Below are 23,313 nucleotides of genomic sequence, written 5' to 3' on the forward strand. Positions count from 1 at the left end.
CTTGAGGCAGAGGCCCCGCCCCCTCTTTCTTCTCCCTTCTCCTATTGGCTCCGCCTCGCTCCGTCCAGCCCCAGCACCTGTAGGAAATGGAGCGTTTTCCCTACGTCTTGTGGATCAGCGTAAAGTTCCCGGGTAGCGATTGGTGGAGAGCGCTGTCACTCAGGCCCAGTAAGCGCTTCCTGTGCATGCGCAGGTGGGCGGGGGGAAGTCCTGCTCGCTGGAACCGGCTGTGAGGCGGCGGCTGCAGGAGCGGGCCTGGCGGTCTCAGGCACCTCTGCCCGCTTCCCCTCGTCCTCCCCGGCCGGAGGCGACCGGCCATAGCTGCAGTGGGCCCCGTGCACGCGGCCTGGGTGAGTCCGGGCCGGAGACCTGCGGGCCAGGCGACACCGCCGCGGGAGAGCGCTGGCTCCTAAGGCTGATGTTAGGGCCTGCGTTTTCCAGCGGTGTCAGCGGGTGCAATGCTGGCGTTTCTCCTTAAGCCCCTGGGCACCTGTTTCTAGGGGGGTTTAAGGGGGGCTGGGGAGGAAGGTAGACCTGCTTTTAGGGCTCAGCGTTGCTTCTCCGCCTTTCCTGACGTACGCGATCCTGGGGCGGTCCCTTTTCTTAAGACAGTTGTTGGGTCACATCCTCAACATCAGCTTTTTTTTTTTTTTTCCCTCTCCCCATCATCCAAGCCTCAAACTGTCGTTCCTCTTTTGGTCGTTTTGCAGTTGAACTTCTTTGAATCTTATCCTCATTCACCCTGAACCTCCGTTAATTAAAATATAGTGACCACATGCATTTACCTTCCACTTTGAGCAGGTCGCCTTCCTTTGCATTACGTCATCATTCTTTCCAAGAGTCTTCCCTGTTATGGTGCATGCTGGCTTCCACATTATTCCCTTGTACTCCGTGGTCCCCGTCCAGGGTGTTCGCTTGCTACTTCTGCGCCTCTGTCCACCCGTCCACGCCCTTGGCTGCTTCTAGGCGAGGCTGTCATCGAGGTCCATACGCCTTTGTATCTGCCCCTTGCCATCCCATCCCTTTGCTGCAGAATAAGCACGACCCATTTCAAGTGCCAAAGCTGTTAGGATAGAATGTGCAAGAATTTCAGATACAATTTTCAGTATTTGGGACAGAGTTGCAATAATTTAGAGCTGCGCTGCCCACTATAGTAGCCATATGTGGCTACTGAACATTTGAAATAGACTAGACCCGATTGAGATGTGCTTTGAGTGTACAATACACACCAGATTTTGAATACTTGGTACAAAAAAGGAAAATATCTTGATAATAACTTTTATATTAACATTGAAATAAGTATTATTTGGGATATATGGGCTAAATAGGATATCATTAAAATTAATTCTTCCTATTTCTCTTTTCTTGTGTGACTTCTAGAACACGCATATAGGCTACACAGTAGGGTTGATTGAATCTGCTGATGTGGTACCCGAGATATGGAGGACCAACTAGATAATTAGCATATCATTTTAATAATATCTTAGGAATTCAGAAATTAGATGTTAGCAATTACAGAGAAATTATAGATAATTACAGTTTTTGTATATCTATGTCAATAATTATTTTTCTCTATAGCTGAAGTAGGTCATGAGACCTATTTTAATTTGATGGCGTTCTGCTTTCTTGCTCTGCTCATTCCAAAGTTCTGTGTGCATTTTGAGATGTTACTGAAAATACTGATTAGTTTTAAAGTTGACTACCTTTGTAATATGAAAGATTTTTTAAAAATACAGTACCAATAGTTACCAAATGTCAATAGGTCAATTTAGGAATCAAAGTTTTTGATTTCTTTTGTATTTGCAGACACTTCAGAGTCTTTTGCCTTTTTGTAATGTTTTCTAAATGGTGGCGATTCACATATTAGAAATGGATTTGGGCTTTTAAAAAATGAGTTAATGAGTGTATCAACATTTGTATTGTAGGTTTTTCAGAACGCCTTGAGCATGGGTCCCACACAGTGGGACTTCCCTGTGGAGTTATGTTGTCGGCCGATGGCCTTTGTCACTCTCACCGGCCTGGATGTGGTGTATAATGCTGTCCACCGAGCCGTCTGGGATGCTTTCTGTGCCAATCGGAGGGCTGATCGGGTACCAATTTCTTTCAAGGTGCTCCCAGGGGACCACGAGTATCCCAAATGTAGACCCAAGGTAACGGCATTATGATTGTATGGGGGCTCTCCTTCTCACTCTCTGTCTCTATATGTGCATATATCCTTTTTGTTCCTATTGTCTGAGCTCGAAAACCCCTGAGTTTATTAAAGGGATGGTTACAGTGACGGGTAGAGAAAACCCTGGGCTTTGTCAAGTCTAATACACTGCAGGTGTGTTTAATGGTTTGTTTGTTTTTTTATACAGTGGGCCTAGTTTTTCCTTTTTTCATTTGTTTTTAAAAAAACCCACATCTCCATAAAGGCCTCCCCATTCATCATTACCAGTATCGTCGTAGGATCCACGGTCTTCACAGTTTATAAGTAAAGCGAAATGCCATCTTGGCAATATGTCTGGAAACTAATGAAGCTATGTTGGATTTCAGATAATAGTTAATTTGAGCAGCTTTTACAAGAACAGACACTTGAAATGGTGAGGAATATAAGTCACATTTACCCGGAAAAGGGCTGTTTGCTTCCAGGGTATTTGGGAGCCTTAATATCATAAAAAACACTTGGTTTTGTTCATTCTTTAAATGAAAATTGTCACAGCGCTGGGGTTGAGATCCCATCTCTACTACTTTCTGGCTATTTGGTCTCTGTAAGCTGGGATTTCCTCATCTTGTTGACAATGGCTTGGGTATACACTGAGTGAGACAAATGCCCATAAAGTGCCTGGGGCTCAAGAACAGGCGGTTTCTGCTGCTGTTGTCATCCTGTAACTCTTCACCTTTTGCCCATATTTGCAGAGAACTTCCTACGAGTGGTACATTCCGAAAGGGATCCTGAAGACCGGCTGGATGAACAAGCATCTGAACCTGGTGCCAGCCCTGGTGGTCGTGTTCTACGAGCTGGACTGGGACGAGCCGCAGTGGAAGGAAAAGCAGTCCGAGTGCGCCACCAGAGTGGAGATAGTCAGGTGTGGTCTTCGCGCTCGTCAGGTCGGCCCGTTAGGTTGATGGCCACTGGGCACTGTTCAGGCTGCAGTGGTCACTTTGGGGATTGCTGAACTCCAGTGAAACGTGTTCAGTTCCAAACAGGAAGCATTCACGTTAACTTAAATAATGCTGAGCAGGATGAAGAAACTAGAAGACGAATTGGTCTGAATTTTCAAATGCTTTTTCTTGCATTTCTATTTTTTGAAGATACAGTAATTTGCTCGTTAGCCTCATAATACTTTTGCTCTATCACCAGCTCAGTTTCAAAACAATTCTTTTGGATGACTACTCTGTAATGTATCACTATAAGGATATTGTATTATAACTTTTACAGGAAAGTACATATTAAACTTTTACTTTCAAAACATACTTTTGTAAGGATTCAAAGCTTGATGTGAGATTATATTTTTGAAGTTGAAATCGTATGTTTTGTATGCAGGGAAAGATTTCCTCTAATCTTGTAGATTTTTTAGCTGAAATTTCTTTCTTTGAATTATCAAATGTATTTTTTGTAAGGTCTTGAATACATATATGTATTTAAAATATGTTTTTATTGATTTCAGAGAGAGGGAGAGCAGGAGAGAGGGATAGAAACATCAATGATGAGAGAAACATTGGTCGGCTGCCTCCTCCACGCCCCCTAGTGGGGATGTAGCTCCAACCTGGGAATGTGTCCTGACCTGTAATTGAACTATGACCTCTTGGTTCATGGGCTGATTGATGCTCAACCACTGAGTGACACCATCTGAGTTTGAATACTAGTATATTTCTAAAAAACAATTTAATTATTTAATGTTATAATTTTTCCATTGCAGGCAGAGTTTACAAGGGAGAAACACAAAAGTTGCAGTGGTTCTGATTCAGAAGAAAACCCCGTTGCCCCCAGGTATCAAAAAGTTAATAATGAATTAATTGCTTTATGCCTCCAGTTCTTATTATCAAGAAGCATAATTGTTAATGTCGAAATATTTTATGCATTCGGTTATCGGAAAGGTAGTGTACTAGTAACACATGCATAGTGCTTATTGTAAAAATTTAAGAATATTTAAGAGTGCAGATCTTCTTAAGTCCTGCTCCCTGTCACTTATCTCTCGATGTAGGCATACAGCAATTGACAAAACAGTTACCACTTGATTTTTAAACAACGTTGTTTACTTACTTATTTGAGATTTGTTTAAAATTATATTCCTCATGTAATATTTTTTTTCTTAATTTTCAATAGGGCCAAGAAAAATGCAATAGTATTTTTTTAAACATTTTTTAAATATATTATATTGATTTTTTACAGAGAGGAAGGGAGAGGGATAGAGAGTTAGAAACATCGATGAGAGAGAAACATCGATCAGCTGCCTCCTGCCCCCCTCCCACTGGGGTTGTGCCCGCAACCAAGGTACATGCCTTTAACCGGAATCGAACCTGGGACCTTTCAGTCCCCAGGGTGACGCTCTGTCCACTGAGCCAAACCGGTCAGGGCAATAGATTTCTAATTTCTCATTAGAAAATGCCTAGGTTTTGCCCAGCCACAGTGGCTCAGTTGCTTGAGCATTGTCCCATGCACTGAAAAGGTCACAGGTTTGATTCCTGGTCCGGCCACAGACATACTGAGAGGCCAAAATATTTTTTGTTTCGGTGTTGAAGCTTGTAGCATCCTGAATCCACTTTCATGAATTATTGCTTCCAGTTTTAATTATGGTTTTTCAAATAGTAATGGGGCTTCTGTGTTGGCATAAATTAGTGTATCTTGGCTCAGGAGAAAATTCCATAGTATTTTCCTGACAGATAATGCACTGTGTCACTTCTAAGAACCTGCAGTGCTCTCAAGGGTCCCAGGAATCCTACTGACATGGTGACAGTGGTTTGGGTTTTTATTCTTAACTAGAGGCCTGGTGCATGAAATTTGTGCACTGGATTGCGAGAGGGTGCAGGTTAGGCCAAGGGACCCCACCATTGCACGATTTGGGCAGGGGAGGGACGCGGGCGGTTGGCCAGCTGGGAAGGGACCGCGGGAGGGCTCCAGGGTGTGTTCGGCCCATCTCGCTCAGTCCCGATTGGCTGGACCCCAGCAGCAAGCTAACCTACAGGTCAGAGCGTCTGTCCCCTGATGGTCAGTGCACGTCATAGTGATTGGTTGACTGCCCCCTGGTGGTCAGTGCACATCATAGCGAGCGGTTGAGCGGCCTTAGCGTATCATTAGCATATTACGTTTTGATTGGTTGAATGGCTGACTGGACGACCAGACACTTAGCATATTAGGCTTTTATTATATAGGATTATATTGCTCAGGTTTGGGGAAATGCTCATTGGGAAGAATGCATTAATTATTTTTTCTATCTTTGTGGCCATGTCAACAGGAGAGGATGTTATGGCTTCAGAAAGGGCTGCAGCTTTATGTAATGCATGTGAACTCTCAGGAAAATCTTTGTTTGTCCTGCCCCACACTGACCACCTTGTGGGTTATATTATAAGGTAAATGAAGGTCTTTGAAATATTTTTCTTTAGATTGTTTATTAGGCATTGAGAAATTCGAGGTTTAGACCCATTTATAAAAAAAAAAAAGTATATGTTCATGGGGAAAAAATTCAAATGGTGTTGAGGATGAGATAAAAAGTAAAATCCCCTTAGTCAACTCTTTAACTTTCTCCAGTTCCCTGGGATAACCTCTATCAACATCTTACTACACTTGATCTTCACCAAAAGGCTGAGAAGTGATTCCACTAGCAATGACTTGTTTCCTTCCTAAAAATGCCTTTCTTTATAAAAATAAGTATAATCTTACAGCATATACTGAACTGCCATGTAACATCACCTCATTGACATCATATGTACCTCTAGGTCAGCTTCATTTGAAAAACTTTTCCATGTTTTAAATTGTACTTCTCGGTAACTACCATATGGCCTTTTCTGACATACTTGTCCTTTTATATGACAGTGTCTCTATTTCTGACCTGTGTTTTACTTCATTGTTAATGTTTATGTATATTCTATCTAATAAAGAGGGAATATGCTAATTGACCCTCATGCCGTCGCAAAGATGGAGGCACCCACAGCCAATAAGGAGGGAATATGCTAATTGACTGCCTTGCCCTCAAAGATGGCAGCACCCAGTGTCCTCAGCCCCGCCAGGGTGGCAGATGCACAGCCAGATGCCTAGGGGTGAGCCCGGCCTTGCCACACATCTGCTCCTAGAGTCCCCCAGTCCCCTCAGCCCCCGAGCCACCCAGGGCCAGCCTGAGGCTCAGGTAACCTGGGCCACCTGAGTCTGCGCTGCTGGCAGTGGCAGCAGCAGAGGTGTGATGGGGCATCTCCTTCCCCTGATCGCCAGGTTGCTTCCCACCCGTGAGGGCTTCTGGACTGTGAGATGGGGCAGGCTGGGCTGAGGGACCACCCCGTCCAGTTCATGAATTTTCATGCACCGGGCCTTTAGTATTTAAATAATGTTTAAAAAGTGTCTGAGTCCCATCATACTTAGCCTGCAGATATAGCCTTATCTCACAAATTATGTGACCATTGTCCAGTTCACAGAAGCAACTTTCTATTTTTTAATAGATTAGAAAACGCCTTTTATGAACATGCACAGACCTATTACTACACAGAAATCAGAAGAGTGAAATCTCATAAAGAATTTTTGAATAAAACAACACACCAGGTACGTGTTTTTCCCTGAAGAAGGAAATAATAAAGATTCTAGAGCAGATTAATTTGAGGGAGATAGTGAATGTTTTTAATACTTTGATGTTTTTAAAGGGCTTCAGTACTTTTAAAGTTTTTTTAAGCATTTATTTATTTACTCACTTATTTATTTTGTTAATCCTTACCCGAGGATATTTTTTCCATTGGATTTTAGAGAGAGTGGAAGGGAGAGAGGGATGGAGGGAGACAGAGAGAAACATCAATGTGAGAGAGATACTTTGATTGTTTGCCTCCCAAATGTGCCCGACTGGGGCTGGGGATCCAGCCTGCAACCTAGGTACATGCCCTTTACCAAAGTCGAATCCGTAACCCTTCTGTCTGCAGGCTGATGCTCTAACCAGGCCGGGGCTTTTTAAAGCATTTAAGAGCTAATTAGTTTTTGTATCCTTTGCCCTTAATGTTCTTAAATGTAGACTTTTATAGCCTTCTTAACTATACTTATTTGTTGGAATAATTTTTGAACTTTAATTTTGAATATTTTCTTATACTTTTGTGTTTCAATAAAAATTATTAAAAATTTTATATTTTTAAGAGAATATGTGTAATGATGTTTTTTTCTATTCTTTTTTCAGCTTTTATTTGTTAGACATCAGTTTAAAATAGCTTTCTTCAGTGAGTTGAAACAAGATACACAAAATGCACTGAAGTAAGTTTCTAACAGTTGTCAAACTAAATTTTTCTTATCTTGATGTTAATGATATGATATTAATGTTAACTTCTGAATCACAACCAAACTAATTTTAAAATGTTTATGTTAATTTAGATTCAGGTATATAGTATTTAGTTTATCTAGATATGAGTGGAATATAATATTTTTAGATTTAAAAAAATTCTGTTATTGTAAGTAAATTTCATAGTTATAAGGCTTTCTGGTCTACTTTCATTAAATGACATGAACTAAAGAAACAATATTAAAATATTCCCACTTTCTACTTATTGTATATTCAGTAAAATGCTGTGTTAAGACTGCTTTCTTCCAAAGTTAAATATACATATAAACATCTAAATCAGACTATGAATTTGAGTTGTATAGTGCATTTATTCAGTTAAGCTATGATTTTGTTTATTTATTTGTGTTTTAATTGATTTTATAGAGAGGAAGGCAGAGAAAGAGGGAGAAACATTGATTGGTTGCCTCCTGCAACCTGGGTTTGTGCCCTGACTGGGAATCAAACCCAAAAGCTTTTAGGTATACAGGCCAGCACTCCAGTCAAACCACACTGGCGAGGGCATGATTTTATTTTAATTAAAGTTGTTTTTTAGTTTTTAATGCCTGACAGTAGCATCATTTTTCATTCAGTTCTCTGCTTAGAGCTTTGATGAGTAGTTGGGGATGTGTTGGCAGAGGTTAAGCCTTTCATTCCTTTGCCACAATTTAATAAAACATGATCTCTTTCTAGCTTTGGCAGTGGCAGTGTAACAGAGGGATAAAAACAGCAGTATATTCTCAAATTGAGGACAGGCTAAGTGTACAGGGAGAAAAATAGAGAAATGAATAAGAACGTGTCTATTTTTCAGAGGAATATTGAAGAAACCTCTTTTGTGTGATTATTGAGGTGCTAAGTACCAAATTGTTCTCTAAATCTCAACCAATTCAGATAATTAGAGCTGAGTTTATTATAGTGTATTTTGAATCCAGGGTATTAGTTAAAAATCTTCCATTCCAATTCTGTCCAAAAGCACTTCTGGAAAGGAAAGTGTCACCTGTGCAGTTAGGAGCAGTTTCTTTGGAGAAGACTGAGATTTCCTCCTGACCGTCCGTGTTCAGGGAAGGCCTCCTTCGGCCAGGCTCTCCTGTGTCCCACGCTCTCTCCCTCAGCGCCAGCCGCCCTGGAACATTTCCCCTCTCCAGCCTGCTCCCGAGACCAGTGATACCCACTTAACTTGTAGACACTTGGGTTTAAAAGCTACTGACCTGTGCTGTCCTGATAACGCCTTTCCTAGAACAGTTTCTATTTGCTTGAGAAGTTTGTGTGAGGCTTTTAAGAAATAACTTATTTTTTAACAATGCTAATTTAAAAACAAATACTGATTTCAGAGAGGAAGGGAGAGGGAGAGAGATAGAAACATCAATGATAAGAGAGAATCATTGATTGGCTACTTCCTGCATGTCCCCTACTGGGGATTGACCCCACAACCCAGGCATGTGCCCTGATCAGGAATCACTATGACCTCCTGGTTCATAGGTCAATGCTCAACCACTGAGCCACACTGGCTGGGCAACAGTACTAATTTTTAAATGTAATTCTGGACAATTTTCCTCTTTTCTTTGGTTTTTCAACTTTTTTTTCTATCAGTTATTGACATGTTAATGACAGAGCAAGGTGCACGTGATGGTACTGTTCTTTTTTTTTCTTTATTGATTAAGGTATTATACATGTGTCCTATTGCCCCATTGCCCCCCTACCCCCTCACTCTTGCCTTCACTCCCCTGATGTCTGTGTCCATTGATTAGGCTTATATGTATGCATACAAGTCCTTTGGTTGATCTCTCCCCCTTCCCCCCACCTCCCCCTACTTTCCCTCTGAGGTTTGACGGTCTGATTGATGCTTCTTTGTCTCTGGATCTGTTTTTGTTCATCAGTTTATGTTGTTCATTATATGTGATGGTACTGTTCTTAATGAAAAGTCATTGAAGCTTCTCACAGATTATTATTATTATTATTAAATATATTTTATTGGTTTCAGAGAGGAAGAGAGAGGGACAAAGAGATAGAAACATCAATGATGAGCGAGAATCATTGATTGGCTGCCTCCTGCACCTCCCCTACTGGAGATCAAGCCCACAGCCTGGGCATGTGCCCTTGACTGGAATCGAACCCGTGACCCTTCAGTCTGCAGGCAGACAGTCACTGAGCCAAATCAGCTAGGACTCACACATTACTAATTCATATATCACTTTTCAGGAAATCAGAGCTTAATATGTATATGTTGTTGAGCTGTTGAGTGCTAAGAAATGTTAACTCTCCATTCTCTTTGTTATTTTAATAATTTTGTTCTTAGGAATCTTTTCAAAATTCATTTATAGCGTAATTAATCACTTCCCTCGTGTTTCTCTTAGGAATTATCGGACCGCCTATAATCTTGTACATGAATTGAGAGCCCATGAAACGAATATTCTGGAAATTAAGACCATGGCAGGATTTATAAACTACAAGGTAAGAGTTCTAATTCAAAATAAAGAAAATTTGTTTTTAAGTATCACATTATCTTTTTTAAGTTTGAAAACCAAAGTCAGTTACTTGTTCTGAAAAGTATTAGATTAGTAATGCACCTCCTTCGTGTCCTTTATCTCAAGGACACCTGGTGCTTAGCAGCCTAATTGTAATGCTTGGTTTGAGTTTTATGGGTGTCAGAGTTCTAAGGGGGTCTTTTGTCTGTTTTTAAGTGGGAGCAGGAAGGAGGGAGAAGAAAGCTGCCTATAGTATTGAATTTTAAAAGGTTTAACATGTTAGAACCATACAAGGCTTCCTTGGTTTAATGCACAGCCATAGGAAAGGTGTATCTGTTCACTGTAGTGGAAACTTTTATTCATATTATTTACGCATTTTAAGTTTATCTATGGTAGAAATAGATGCCCCCAGGAGGCAGGTGAGAGCTGTTTGTTTTGGTTAATCTTCCCACACTCAGTATTTTAAAGATGGCTGGCACTGGGTTGGTGATGTGAGGGCAGATGGCAACTTTCATTCATTGTTTCTGTAAGTGTCCAACTTCTATAGAGAATAATTTGCAATGACTGTACAGATTTCAAGTGGATGTTGCCTTTGATCTTAGCAATTCCATTTCAGGAAATTTATCTGATCTGTGTGCTAACTTGCAAATCATACATATGAGGATATTTATTGCATCCTGTAGTAGGAAAAGATTGGAAACCCAGAAATAAGTGACTGGCTAATATAAATGATAACTCCAGGCTTTTTTTAAGGTATAGAATAGACTCAGTATTTTACTGAGTAATTTTATTAATTTATCAAAGGGGCATAGCCTCTGGTTTTAGCATAGAGAAAATCTATATTGTCATAGAGAAAATCAATTCTTTTTCCAAGAACTTCAGAGAAGGAAGCTCCATAGTCCTTGAAGGTTAGTCTCAATGTTTACATATTTTTAAATGAATATGCCTTTGACTTTGATTTTCTTTTTTCTTTGGGGTTGATTTTACATTTTGCAGATCTGTAGGCTATGTTTTCAGCACAACACCCCATTGGATGCAATTGCTCAATTCCGAAAACACATCGACTTGTGTAAGAAAAAAATTGGAAGTGCGGAGTTGTCCTTTGAGCATGCTGCATGGATGTCTAAACAGTATGTTTTCAATTGTACTTTTAGGTTGTCTTTTTTTTTTTAATACTTGGGAGGAGGAAATGGAAGACATCTGTAATACTGTCAACAATTTAAAAAATACGTGTGATATGGAGGGCTAGAATTGGCATGGACTTTCATTTAAATTGAGCAAAGTGTTTTGTCAGTAAGTCGGTTTTTAATGGTCTTGCATAAGTATGTTTCTAGTAATCCTATATAATAAAAGGGTAATATGCAAATCAGCCAAACAGCAGAACCACCCATCGCTATGATGCGCAGGAGCTGCCCCCTGGTGGTCAGTGTGCTCCCACAAGGGACCGCTGCTCAGCCAGAAGCTGGACTCATGGCTGGGGAACATGGCGGTGGTAGGAGTCTCTCCCACCTCCGTGGCAGCTCTAAGGACCCCTCAGGGAATGTCAGACTGTTGGCTTAGGCCCACTCCCTGGGCTGTGGGACATACCCCGAGGGATCCCCGACTGTGAGAGGGTGCAGGCCTGGCTGAGGGGACCCATCGCCTCCATCCCCCAGGCACAAATGTTGTGCGCTGGGCCACTAATTCAGTATATATTTATTTACTTTCTAACATGTGTCTAGGTACCGAGAATATAGCCACGAACAAAACAAAATCTCTACGGACATGGAACTTCCTACTTGAGACCCATGTTTAAAAATTGCTAAAATGAAGTTCCCAGAGTCACGGATGTATTTGATGGTGGCGATTATGTGGCATCTAGTTTGGCAGGATATTGTAAAGGGTTGCAGCTCAGAAGAGTGGACTTAGATACAGAATCTGTTACCTGTAATTGATTAGTGTGTATTAGTGTTTATGCAGGAAGTCCCACTTACTTATAGTTCATCAGTAGCACTATTTTAATCCAGTCTGGTGAGGTTATGGTTCCAGGATGAATAATTATAAAAGTAAGCTTTTTCTTTTTCTTTTCATTCTTTGTTTATTCTTTGATTTTTTTTTTCTTTAAGATTCCAGGCCTTTGGAGATTTATTTGATGAAGCTATTAAGTTAGGGTTGACAGCTATTCAAACTCAGAATCCTGGTTTCTATTACCAGCAGGCAGCGTACTACGCCCAGGAGCGGAAGCAGCTCGCAAAAACCCTCTGCAGCCATGAAGTAAGTTACCGACTCCCATGCTACCTGCCCTTTAGGAAGTTGGTTCCTCTTCTCTTGAAAGAAGATAAAACTAATGGGTGTGGGTAATTTTTTCCGAGCCTTTGAATATAATCGGCTCCATTTCGCCTGTGAAGCAGTTTTTCTTTGAAGAACTGACTTATGATTGTCAATAAGCTAGTGACTTAGACAAGAGAAAATTACTTTAAAAGCCACAGCTCAGCCCGTGCCACACTAAGTCCAGTGTTGCATTTCTGTGCGCGCGGCTGTAGGAGCTGGAAGGGCACGCAGACGTGAGCACCATTCTGACCCACCGGAGAGGATGCCTCTGGACTTTTCTCTTCCTGAGGTTTCCCCAAGGAGCACTCTCAAGAATCTGAGACATACTGTTAATTGCATAGTTTCTTAACGTGACATTTCATTTTACCTTTTCTCTTGGATGATTGTATTTAAACACCGGTTTCCCCATAAGCACCTTTAAAATACGCACATGGTGGGAAGTGTGTGTATATATTTACATTCATATAGTGGTATCAGTTTATTTTCACTTAAAGTTCCGTTTTCTTCTCAGAAGGTAGGTGAATATGATCAGCAGTCCCCCTTTGTATTTGAATGTGCTGGTGTTGGTGTTATGAACACTTTTTACTCTGTCCGATGAGGGAGAGTGGCTGTGGTGGGTTACATGGACTCCTGTTTCGGGTCGTGCTGTCATTCACAGGCTTCGGTGACGTATCCCAGTCCTGACCCCTTGGAAACACAAACAGGCGCTCTTGACTTCTACGGACAGAGGCCCTGGCGGCAAGGAGTACTGAGTAAGCACTTCCCCACTCCCTTTCTCTCAGCCTCAGAGGGCAGATTGCTCTCATGATTTTTCTCTTGGCTGCTTTAGGCAGAGCAGATTACATCGAGGTGAAAATGTGTGTTTTTAAAATACTTTAAAAAAGATTTTCCGTTTTTTAGTTTTTAGGGTGTTTTGTTTGTATCACTACATCTGAGAATAATTTAAAATTAAAGATGGGATAGGATTAAAATATTTGGACATCTGTTGTCTTAACTTTAATGATTTGTTTGATATTTTAAAACAGCATTTGTATCACCTTAAAAATAATCTCTCTGCATCTTTTTTGTGTTTTATGCATACTTAATTCAATTGGAGCAATTTCTGTGGCAAGTGTTGAGAAATCATTTACTTTCGTCTCCAGGAAGAATATTCTGTGTAGAAAATGACGCTGGTGTCACTCCTCAGGTGGTAGATTCCACCTGGCAAAGAATATTGAGCTCCGTGACGTTCTCTTTAACAGAGGTCACAGAGAAGTTGCCATGCTAATAAAGCTGCCTCCTGCGATCTTTACAGTTCTAGAATGTTTGAGAATTGTAAATACATTATACTGAAGGGAAGGATTCGAGGAGTGTGCACACCCCCTCTTCATGTGGAGGAGTTATGTTCAGTGTGTTTTCTAAGATGGGTTGGGTCTTACCTAATACAGGTTTTGACCTTTCGGATCCTGAAAAAGAGAAGGTGGGAATTCTTGCCATTCAACTGAAGGAGAGAAACGTTGTTCACTCGGTAAGTTTTTCCCCAGTGCCAACTATTTTGTACCGTATTCAAGTAAAACGTGGGGTTGTTTTTGTTAGAATGTCTCACGCTTTATCTCTTCTATCAGGAAATAATAATAACTCTTCTGAGCAATGCTGTTGCGCAGTTTAAGAAGTATAAGTGCCCGAGAATGAAAAGTCATCTAAGTATGTATCCATAACATGCCACAGTTTCATCACGTTGGAATGCTTTTAAATTATGTACATCAAATCTTTCTTCCTTTGTAGTGGTCCAGATGGGAGAGGAATATTACTACGCAAAGGATTATACTAAAGCTTTAAAGTGAGTCATGTTCACTGTATTTTTACAAGTATTATGATTACCTTACAGCACAATTAGAAGTTTGTACTGAAGGATTTAATATTTCCCTATTTATTTCTACTTCTATTACACTCCATTTCTGTGATATTTTTTCAATGACTATCTGCTGTACAATCCTTTTCAAAGTCTTAGGGAGCTTCAGATTTAGCTAAATGTGAGAATACTTGTTAAACTATTTCAGTAAGATTTTCTGAAGTTTGGGCACTTTATTTTCTCCCAGAACTCTTCCCACCCCCGTCCTATGAAGTTGTTCAGCCTGTCTTTCCATCATCTTCCAGGTTGCTGGACTACGTGATGTGTGATTACCGGACCGAAGGCTGGTGGACTCTGCTCACGTCGATACTGACGACAGCTCTCAAGTGTTCCTACCTGATGGCCCAGTTAAAAGATTACATTACTTATTCCCTAGAACTCCTCGGAAGGGGTAACTTGCTGTTCTTCCAGTTAAATTCTGAATTTTTAAGATTATAAAGCAACTTGAAGCTTCTTAAAATTGGAAGAATTATTATGTCAAATATCCGGTAGTACTTTGCCATGTGCAGGTCACTGCAAAGTGAAGGCATTCATACCTTTTGTGGAATTTACAATAGCGGAGGGACTTGTAGTTGAGACAAACAAAATTCTTTTGCCTCTAAGACGTGTCAGAAAGTAAGTTTCACATAGACTTCAGTGCAAGTATGTAAAGTGTGGGGGTTGGCTTTAGAAAGCTGTCTGTCAGTTTTCTGGAATCGTGCTTAGCAGAGACATTCTCTGACGTTTTAGTGCCCTCATGGGGGGCGGTGGGCGGACTTGCCTGTCTTACAGTTCCGGTTTTCTCTCCTCTTCCTTCCTATTAGCTTCAACTCTGAAAGATGACCAGAAATCTCGGATAGAGAAGAACCTCATCAATGTCTTAATGGTAGGTTGGAATTCTTCCTGTAAAGCGAGTTCCGAGGCTGTGTGCGCTGCGATCTGAGTCCTGCATGGGTGTGTTCTGTACCAGCTGAGCGAGTGTGTAACTCTGTGTTGTGCAGAACGAAAGTCCTGAGCCTGAGCCTGACTGTGACGGCGCCGCGGTGAAAACTGCCCAGAAGCTGTGGGCGGACCGGGTCTCCCTGGCCGGCAGCAACGTGTTCACCGTCGGGGTGCAGCACTTGGTGCCATTTGGTGGGTGCCATCATCTGCAGAATTATTTCAGGGAAAGTATCCTTATTTCTACAAAATGAATAGGTGCAGAATAATAATTATAAAAATCTGAATTTTCAAACTATAGTCATTTTATAAGTAAACTAATTTATTTTTCCCCATTGATGATCAAAATTTTTAATAGTTTATGTCTTAAGTTTACTTTGTTCAGTTGTAGTTCAGATGTTATTTGAAAAACATTTGAAGAGTCTTATTTGAAACACATGTGCTTTACCGTCTAGGGCAGGTATTTTGGAATAAAAGCAACAAAATGGTTCTGTTTCCTTTAAAATACTATGTTACATGTCAGGAGCAACAGTGTTTTTAAGATTAATGCTGGTTTTGGAACTGTAGTTTACTTAAATTTGGTTTGTTTTTAAAAAGTGAGTTCCCTTTGTGTACATCGAAGCACTTCCCACATAGCAGCCGGTGAGAACATGCATGTGGGTGCGTCCTTTCCGCAGAGCGAGGATCAGAGAGCCGTGTGTGAGGGCCCGGATGTGCTGGTGTGTGACTCGGCCCCTCTGTTTCTTTCCAGTGCAATGCAAAGCCAAGTTTCACGCCCCCAGTTTCCACGTTGATGTGCCTGTGCAGTTTGATATTTATCTGAAGGCTGACTGTCCGCATCCCATCAGGTTCTCTAAGCTCTGCGTCAGCTTTAATAACCAGGTAATGGTGCCTACTCAGGGCCTCACCACGTATGTATCTTATTGCCGGTCCCATGAAGTTAGATAGAGTGAGCTTAGCAAGCTTTAGGTCTCAATGACTTTGTAGGAAATTAAACAATGTGTGTAGTTCTCAACTTCTATATCAGTAATTCAAATTTAACATTTTCCTACTATTTTTGTTTTTCACTCCATGCTTATGAAATCTAAGAACTTTGTCAATATATTTTTGTAATATGTAACTTGAATTCCAAATAAGATCTATTCAGAATGAATATAATTTTCAAAATCATTTGCTCTGCATATAGCATTGATATTAGTTTTTCATTATTAAACTACTAGAGGCCCAGTGCACGAATTCGTGCATCAGTGGGGTCTGGCCAGGTGCCTGGATTGGCGGTGGGGCTGGCCAGGGGGAGGGGACATGGGAGGTTGGCTAGCCAGCCCTGCCCCCTGGTCGAACTCCCGGTCGAGGGGACAATTTGCATATTAGCCTTTTATTGTATAGGATTATGTGCTTGATGTTGAAGAAATTGAGGTGGGATAGATATAAATGAAGAGTAAATATGTAAACCTCTGCTCCTCCACGTCCCTCCCCGGAGCTCACACTGTCTCCTTCTTGAATAGTCGCGTTTTCAGCAGCTTTTCTCTGCAGAATGGGGACTGCACTGTATTTCTCATGTGTGAACACTTGTGTGGTATGATAGTGTCCAGTTAAGTGCTGTGTTACGTTCTAACTTTCAGTTATAAGCTCACTTAGTAGATAATTACCTAGGTCACCTGGAAAGTGTATGGAGCCTTTAGCCAGCAAGCACTTACTGAGAGTGACAATATTCTTGATATCATGGTGAACCTGAGAAGTTTGAGAATTTTAAAGCAAAAGCTTTAAGAAATTTTATTCCAGTAACAAAACAGGGGAAGAAATGTTATGGAAACCAACTGGAGGCCTTTTCTGAAGGCAGGTGCAGAGGCCACCTCCCCTGATGCACCTGACCTTTCCTGTGAGGAATTGGATACAAGACATTTCAGTAAGGCTGGGTTCCTGAGTGTAGACAGAGGACAAAGAATGGGGTAGGATGAATAAAGGGCAGGGCCTTTGTAAAAAGAGCCAAAACATTTTACTTTCTGATGAATTAATTTTTATAGCTTTACTGAGATAGGATATAAACTGTAACTTTAAAGTGTACAACATGATGCTTTGGTACCCACGCATATTACAAAACGATGATCACAGTTAGGTTAGCTAACAGGTCATCACCTCCCGTAGTCCCCGTGTGTGTGTGTGTGTGTGTGAGTGTGTGAGTGTGTGAGTGTGTGTGAGTGTGTGTGTGTGTGTGTGTGGTGCGCACACTGAGGACCTGCTCTCTCACCTCTCCGTGATGCGTACAGTGTTGTTCATTATTGTCACCACACTGTGTGTGAGAACTTCCCCGTCAGTAAGTGGAAGTTAGTGCTCTTATTTTAATCCTCATTGTTGAAAGTCTGACATCTGTCCCAAGTAGTGCTCTTTGACCAGCATCTCCCCACTGCCCCACCCCTTGGTAACCACCACTCCGCTCCGTTTCTGTGAGTCCTGTTTCCATGGTTACAGATTTCAGCGTATGGGAGATGGTGCACTATCGGGATGGGGCATGTGCTGCTTCACCTGCTTGCCTGGCTTCCCTGCTCTCTGTATCTGCTCAGTTCCTGGTGTTGTAGCCCCTTAAAGCCTCACTCCCTCAGGGACACCTCCCTGACCACGTGACCCCCTGAGCTCGCCAGGCTCCACAGCCCTGCCCAGGGCTTGTCACCGGCGTGGCTTCGCTGTGGGGGATTGTTCAGTAAGGACTTGTTTTCCTTTCTAGAACGTGAGCTCCACAGGACAGGTAACTCCTTTGCTCGCCAGGAAATATCCTAAATCCGGAATTAGGGTCAGTGTAGAGACTTGTAGTTTCCTTTGCTCCTGTCCTACTATCCTATTTCTTTCCTTAATTAAATAACAAACATAGACTATTTCTGTAATGAAAAACTAATAAAAATATTAAAATGTAAAGCAATTAGTTTTAGAGTTAGATTATATTCTGAACATGTGTTATTTGAAATTCAAGATAGAAATCACAGGAAAAGTGGTGGCTCGTTCTTAGATTTCATAAGCGTGGACTAAAAATGAACATAAGGGAAAGTAACAGCATAACCTATGGGAGTTTTCTGAGAAGATACTCCACCTGCTGGGGTGCAGCAGCTCCTGGGGCGCTCTTGCTATGAGGACTGGGTGGGAGTGGTGCGTCCACGGGCTTATGCAGGACGGGTCTGTGTTGGCGCATCTGGAAGAGGAGCCGCTGTGCGAAGGCAGGTGGGCGCGCAGCTGGGTGCTGAATCTGGGTCATGTGGGACTACCCCTAGGCAGGTGTGGATGTGAGCTTCTGGTTGGGGAAACAGGACAGAATTGGAAGCGTCTGTGGGAAATAGCACAGAGGTGCCAAGCAGGAAGACAGGAGACTGCAGCGCAGTGAGCGCACAGGGAAAAGGGGAGCTGAAGGCCCAGCACGGACACTGCAGCCTGAGTCGGTGCGGAGACGCGCCTGCTTTGCATACAAACTTCCTTCCACTGGCAGCCCTTCCTGATGCACCGCTCAGTGGAGGCAGCCTTACGAGCGCCAGCTCACGCGTGTTCAGTGTAAGCAAAGCATGATGTTGACGTCATGCACTGCGGCTCTTGCCGACCTCTTTTTCAGGAGTACAACCAGTTCTGTGTGATCCAGGAAGCGTCCAAAGCAAGCGAAGTTTTAGAAAACTTGACTCAAGGGAAGATGTGCTTAGTTCCTGGAAAAACGAGGAAGTTTGTGTTTAAATTTGTTGCAAAAACTGAAGATGTGGGAAAGAAAATTGAGGTTAGTTGTGAAATTTGTAAGAGAGATTTTAAATGATACAAGTATATGTGTATGCCAGAGAAAATTCAAGTGATACAGATGTTTATTAAGTAAGTAAGAAGTAAGTAAGTAAGAAAGACTGCCACTTGGACTTGCCAGGGGAACCATTCATAATGGCTTGGGGTTCCCTTTCACTGAGAATACACTGTGTAGTGTTCAGTGGTTGGCTTTTTTACTTAATAGCATATGTTAGACGTCATTTCCTGTTAGTACATAAGATCAACCTTATTTTTTAATGTTGGCCTAATCCCTTAAGGAATTATAAACAAAACATATAGCAATTGTATTTTGTGTGATGTGACAATTCAGTCATTTTGATGTTTAAACATTGCTGATTGCATATTTTAAAGATAAAAAAGGAAGATATATATGTGTATATATATGTGTATGTATATATTAAAGGATTCATTTAATATAGATAATTAAAATGCCTTTCAGGCATATACAATGGAAGTAATGTTTTATTGAGCATAAACTCTGAAGCCAAACTACGTGGGTTTAAATTTCAACTCTCCAGCATATTAGCTTGTGACCCTGGGCAGTTCCTTGACTTCTTTGTGTCTCAGTTTATTCATCTGTAAAATGGGTCTAATAATAGGACCTACCTCTTAGTGTTTCGTGGGCATGAAATTAGTTAGCTAATGTAAATTGCTTGGAACAGTTATTGGTATGCAGTAAGCACTTATTAAGTGCATGCTTTCCATGGCTTGACTGAGAGCGGTCGGCTAATATCAACTTGGAACCCTTTCTAAGACGGGAACTTTAGATTGTACTACCAGTACTCCCATAACAATTTCGGTGAGTCTTTTGAATTTATTATTACCCAATATCCAGAGATTTTATATATTCATTTAAAAGAAATCTTCATGATTTTGACTAAATCCCTAATTATTTTTTACAAGGTACCTAAGGAAACCTATTAGACGTAAATCATAATAATATTATTTTGAATACATTTGTTGGTGGATTTAGTTGAAAGGAGCATTTGTTCAATTAGTAAAGAATTTCATTGCTAATACCAGAGATGTCTCCAGGAAAAATGTGTGGAGTTAGGTTATGAATATATTAATGGTTATCAAAAACATTCATTTATTTCACTCAGCAACCACTATTGAGCACCCGTTATGTCAGGCACTATGCCAGGTGCTAAAACCATAGCAGTCAGTGTCTTAGCTAAAAAGTCAAGTTATTCTCTGTTTAAAGGCAAAGAATTTTAAACCTAGTGTTAGCCAGTGTCCCAGCTCATCAATGGCCAGGGTAAGACTCTAACAGCAGGTTTCTCTGTTGTTTCTTTTTAAATTGACTTTCCTGAGAGGAAGGGGGAGGGAGGAGGAGCGGGAGAAACATCGGTGTCAGAGAGAAACACCCATCAGTTTGGTTGCACCCGGACCACGGGATCAAACCTGCAACCGAGGTGCGTGCCCCTCCTGGTGTGCGGGACGACGCTCCGGCCAGGGCAGCGGGAGTCTGACTTCCCTCGCACCTGGGTTTCTGCATGGGCTCCGCAGACCAGCAGTCCCCGATCGCATTTGTGGAGGGGGGTGGCGGCGAACAAGAATGAGCGGGCCCTGCTGACAGGTCTCTTCCTTTCAGATCACCTCCGTGGACCTGGTGCTGGGCCACGAGGCGGGAAGGTGCGTGGTTCTAAACTGGCAGGGCGGAGGCGGAGACGCCGCTTCCACCCAGGAAGCCCTCCAGGCCTCGCGCTCTTTCAAACGACGGCCCAAGCTCCCTGACGACGAGGTGCACTGGGACAGCGTCCTGGTCCAGGCCAGCACCATGTGAGTCGGGCTTGCCAGGCGGGCGCCTTGCGTGTCGAGTCCCTGTGAGGCTCGTTTGTCTCTAAAGCGACCAGTTCCTCAGCTGCGGTTTCCCCACAGGGTCATCTCCAGAGTTCCAAGCATCTCGGTGCACCTGCGGCACGACCCTCCTGCCCTGACGAACGAGATGTACTGTTTGGTTGTGACCGTTCAGTCCCACGAGAAGAGCCGGATCCGAGATGTGAAGCTCACTGCAGGTTTGAAACCCGGTACGCGTGCCTTTTCAGTCTGGTCCGTGGTGTGGGCTCTAGGAAGTCTGTTTAAAGTGGTCATGGCGCAGTGCGCTTGGTGCAGTGTTGACTGTGAGGGTAAGCTTTGAATTCTCGGGATTCTAAAACAATGTTAACCCTTTTAGGACAGGATGCCAATCTAACTCAGAAAACTCAGGTGACGCTTCAGGGGACAGAGCTGTGCGATGAGTCCTGCCCGGCCTTGCTCACCGACATTCCCGTGGAGGACCTGCGTCCCGGGGAGCAGGTAATTGGGGACAGTGCCGGGGAGAAAGGCTGCTAGCTTGTAGTTTAAATGGAGCGAGTCTTAGAGCACTTCATGGCATTTCCTGAGACAAGAAACGTGACTTCACTTATGCCTGTTTTATGCCAATTTACACACTTAACTGTGTAAATGTCTTCAGGTTTTGCACAAGGGATTTTAGAACAAATGACCTTAATACAGAGATTTAGTTGCCTGATAAATAATTAAATAACACTGTGTGTGTAACTTAGTGAAATAATTTTTCAGTCAACTTTTGATTCCAAACCAAACACAAAGATTTCTTGAGGAGCTGGGCATAATAGTAAAAAGATGGAGTAGTAATGATCCCACTCTGACCCTGTGCAGGAACAGCCTGTAGAAAGTGTTCCGGCATTTAACCAGTTGCTACAGTAAAGGATAAAAGGTGGGGACATTATCCCCGAATATACAGGGTGTCCCCCATAAATGTATGCACACTTTAACAGCTGATAGCTCAATTTCAAAATGTATTTTAAACAAACACTGCCTTTATAATTATTCAAAGTATGTGTCTACATTTTGGGGGACACCCTATATATCAGATGGAAAGCTGTAATAGTAATTATATTAAAATACTTTTATTTTGTTGCAGCTGGAAAAAACATTATACATCCGCTGTGGCACAGTGGGTTCCAGAATGTTCCTCGTGTATGTTTCTTACCTGATCACTACAACTATTGAAGACAGAGAAATCGTCTGCAAGTGTCACAAGGTATTTATTGTTTTTCGTGGCTCCTGCAGGAGGCGTCATATTGTTTCGTTTACTTGTCGGAAAGCAGGTGCTCATAGTCTGTTTCAGATTTTCATTAACATCGGTTGATTTTTTTTCTCTCACTTACGTTGATCATAAACAGTACAATAAGGCATTCATTGCTCAGACATCAGAAAATTGGCAGGCATGGCTTTTCACGTAGAGAATCAAAAGGTTTGAGCACTCATGCACACAAATCTTGAGAGCTTACACCTGTCTGCTATTACAAAGTCACACATTAGGTAAAAGCGGTGAGTTGGCTCATGTGTAGGAGGTTTTGAAGAAAGGGAGGTTTCCCTTATGAGATATTTTTCTGTTAAAATAGGTTCTTAGGAAAGTCGGTGTGGTAAGTGCACACCGAGGAGAGTGACAGTAGGGAAGCTGTCAGTTCACGGCTCAGGCAGCTGCTGTCGACTCTGATGGAATTCTTCGTGGTCTGCTTTCTGTTTATAGAGCTGGGGGGGCGGGGGCATGTTTTTATATAGATTTAACCTTATCTTAGTAATGCTTACATCTATTGGTGGAAAACTACAGTGTTTCGCATCTTACTCCTGGCAGCCCTGTTGTCCCAGCGTTTTCTAGAAACTGGGTTCTCGGCCCAGCAGGGCAGTTGGCCTAGTTACCTGGGGATTTGTCGTTCGGTCACTGCAGAGTCTGGGCAGTGGGCTCTTTATAAGTTACTGGGAAGCAAAACCATCCCAAGGAAATCAGGAGTATTTCCCAAGTGGGAGGAGGAAGGCTTGGAATGTACGGTTAAAAGTTTCATCCAGCCCTGGCTGGTTTGCTCAGTGGATAGAGCGTCGGCCTGCAGACTGAAGGGTCCCGGTTTCTTTCTTTAATAAAAAAAAAATCTTTTTTAAAAATTGGTTTCAGAGAGGAAGGGAGAGGGAGAGAGAGATAGAAACATAGTGATGAGAGAGCATCATTGATCGGCTGCCTCCTGCACAACCCCCACTGGGGACTGAGCCTGCAACCCGGGCACATGCCCTGACTGGGAATCGAACTGTGACCTGGTTCATAAGTTGACGCTCAACCACTGAGCCACATCGACTGAGCTAGGGGGTCCCGGCTTCAATTCCGGTTAAAGGCACGTACCTCGATTGCAGGCTCGATCCCTGTCCCTGGCCAGGGCTCGTGTGGGAGGCAACCAGTCGATGTGTCTCTCTCACATCGATGTTTCTCTCTCTCTCTGTCTCTCCCCCTCCCTCCCACTCTCTCTAAAAATCAATGGAAAAATGTCCTTGGGTGAGGATTTACAAAAGGAAAAAAAAAATTTCACCCAGTTCAGCGATTTTCAACCTTTACCACCGCGTGGCACACAGAAACTAATTGCTAAGATTTTGTGACACCAAAAGCGTATTTTTGCCAATCTGA

At 42.3% G+C, this 23,313-nt stretch overlaps 1 protein-coding gene across 2 annotated transcripts in view; it reads left to right on the forward strand.

The window, feature by feature from the left end:
• Positions 1–169: 169 nt before the first annotated feature.
• TRAPPC11 (trafficking protein particle complex 11) overlaps positions 170–23,313 on the forward strand; it is a 32,054-nt gene continuing 8,910 nt past the window's right edge. The window contains exons 1-23 of one of the 2 annotated variants that reach the window (XM_015569763.1): positions 170–350; positions 1,926–2,150; positions 2,899–3,068; positions 3,903–3,973; positions 5,439–5,553; positions 6,634–6,733; positions 7,350–7,423; positions 9,839–9,935; positions 10,946–11,079; positions 12,055–12,202; positions 12,918–13,011; positions 13,687–13,766; positions 13,864–13,942; positions 14,024–14,078; positions 14,396–14,541; positions 14,954–15,015; positions 15,131–15,263; positions 15,820–15,950; positions 18,661–18,816; positions 20,449–20,636; positions 20,736–20,884; positions 21,031–21,152; positions 21,781–21,900. In XM_015569763.1, the coding sequence (XP_015425249.1) occupies positions 1,947–2,150; positions 2,899–3,068; positions 3,903–3,973; positions 5,439–5,553; positions 6,634–6,733; positions 7,350–7,423; positions 9,839–9,935; positions 10,946–11,079; positions 12,055–12,202; positions 12,918–13,011; positions 13,687–13,766; positions 13,864–13,942; positions 14,024–14,078; positions 14,396–14,541; positions 14,954–15,015; positions 15,131–15,263; positions 15,820–15,950; positions 18,661–18,816; positions 20,449–20,636; positions 20,736–20,884; positions 21,031–21,152; positions 21,781–21,900 (2,628 nt within the window). In that variant the 5' untranslated portion in view covers positions 170–350; positions 1,926–1,946. The remainder of the gene's footprint in view (positions 351–1,925; positions 2,151–2,898; positions 3,069–3,902; positions 3,974–5,438; positions 5,554–6,633; positions 6,734–7,349; positions 7,424–9,838; positions 9,936–10,945; positions 11,080–12,054; positions 12,203–12,917; positions 13,012–13,686; positions 13,767–13,863; positions 13,943–14,023; positions 14,079–14,395; positions 14,542–14,953; positions 15,016–15,130; positions 15,264–15,819; positions 15,951–18,660; positions 18,817–20,448; positions 20,637–20,735; positions 20,885–21,030; positions 21,153–21,780; positions 21,901–23,313) is intronic. The other variant, XM_006772663.2, reaches the window with a different exon arrangement.

This window comes from Myotis davidii, unplaced genomic scaffold, assembly GCF_000327345.1.
Source record: "Myotis davidii unplaced genomic scaffold, ASM32734v1 scaffold184, whole genome shotgun sequence".
In the NCBI taxonomy this organism is placed as follows: Eukaryota; Metazoa; Chordata; class Mammalia; order Chiroptera; family Vespertilionidae; genus Myotis; species Myotis davidii.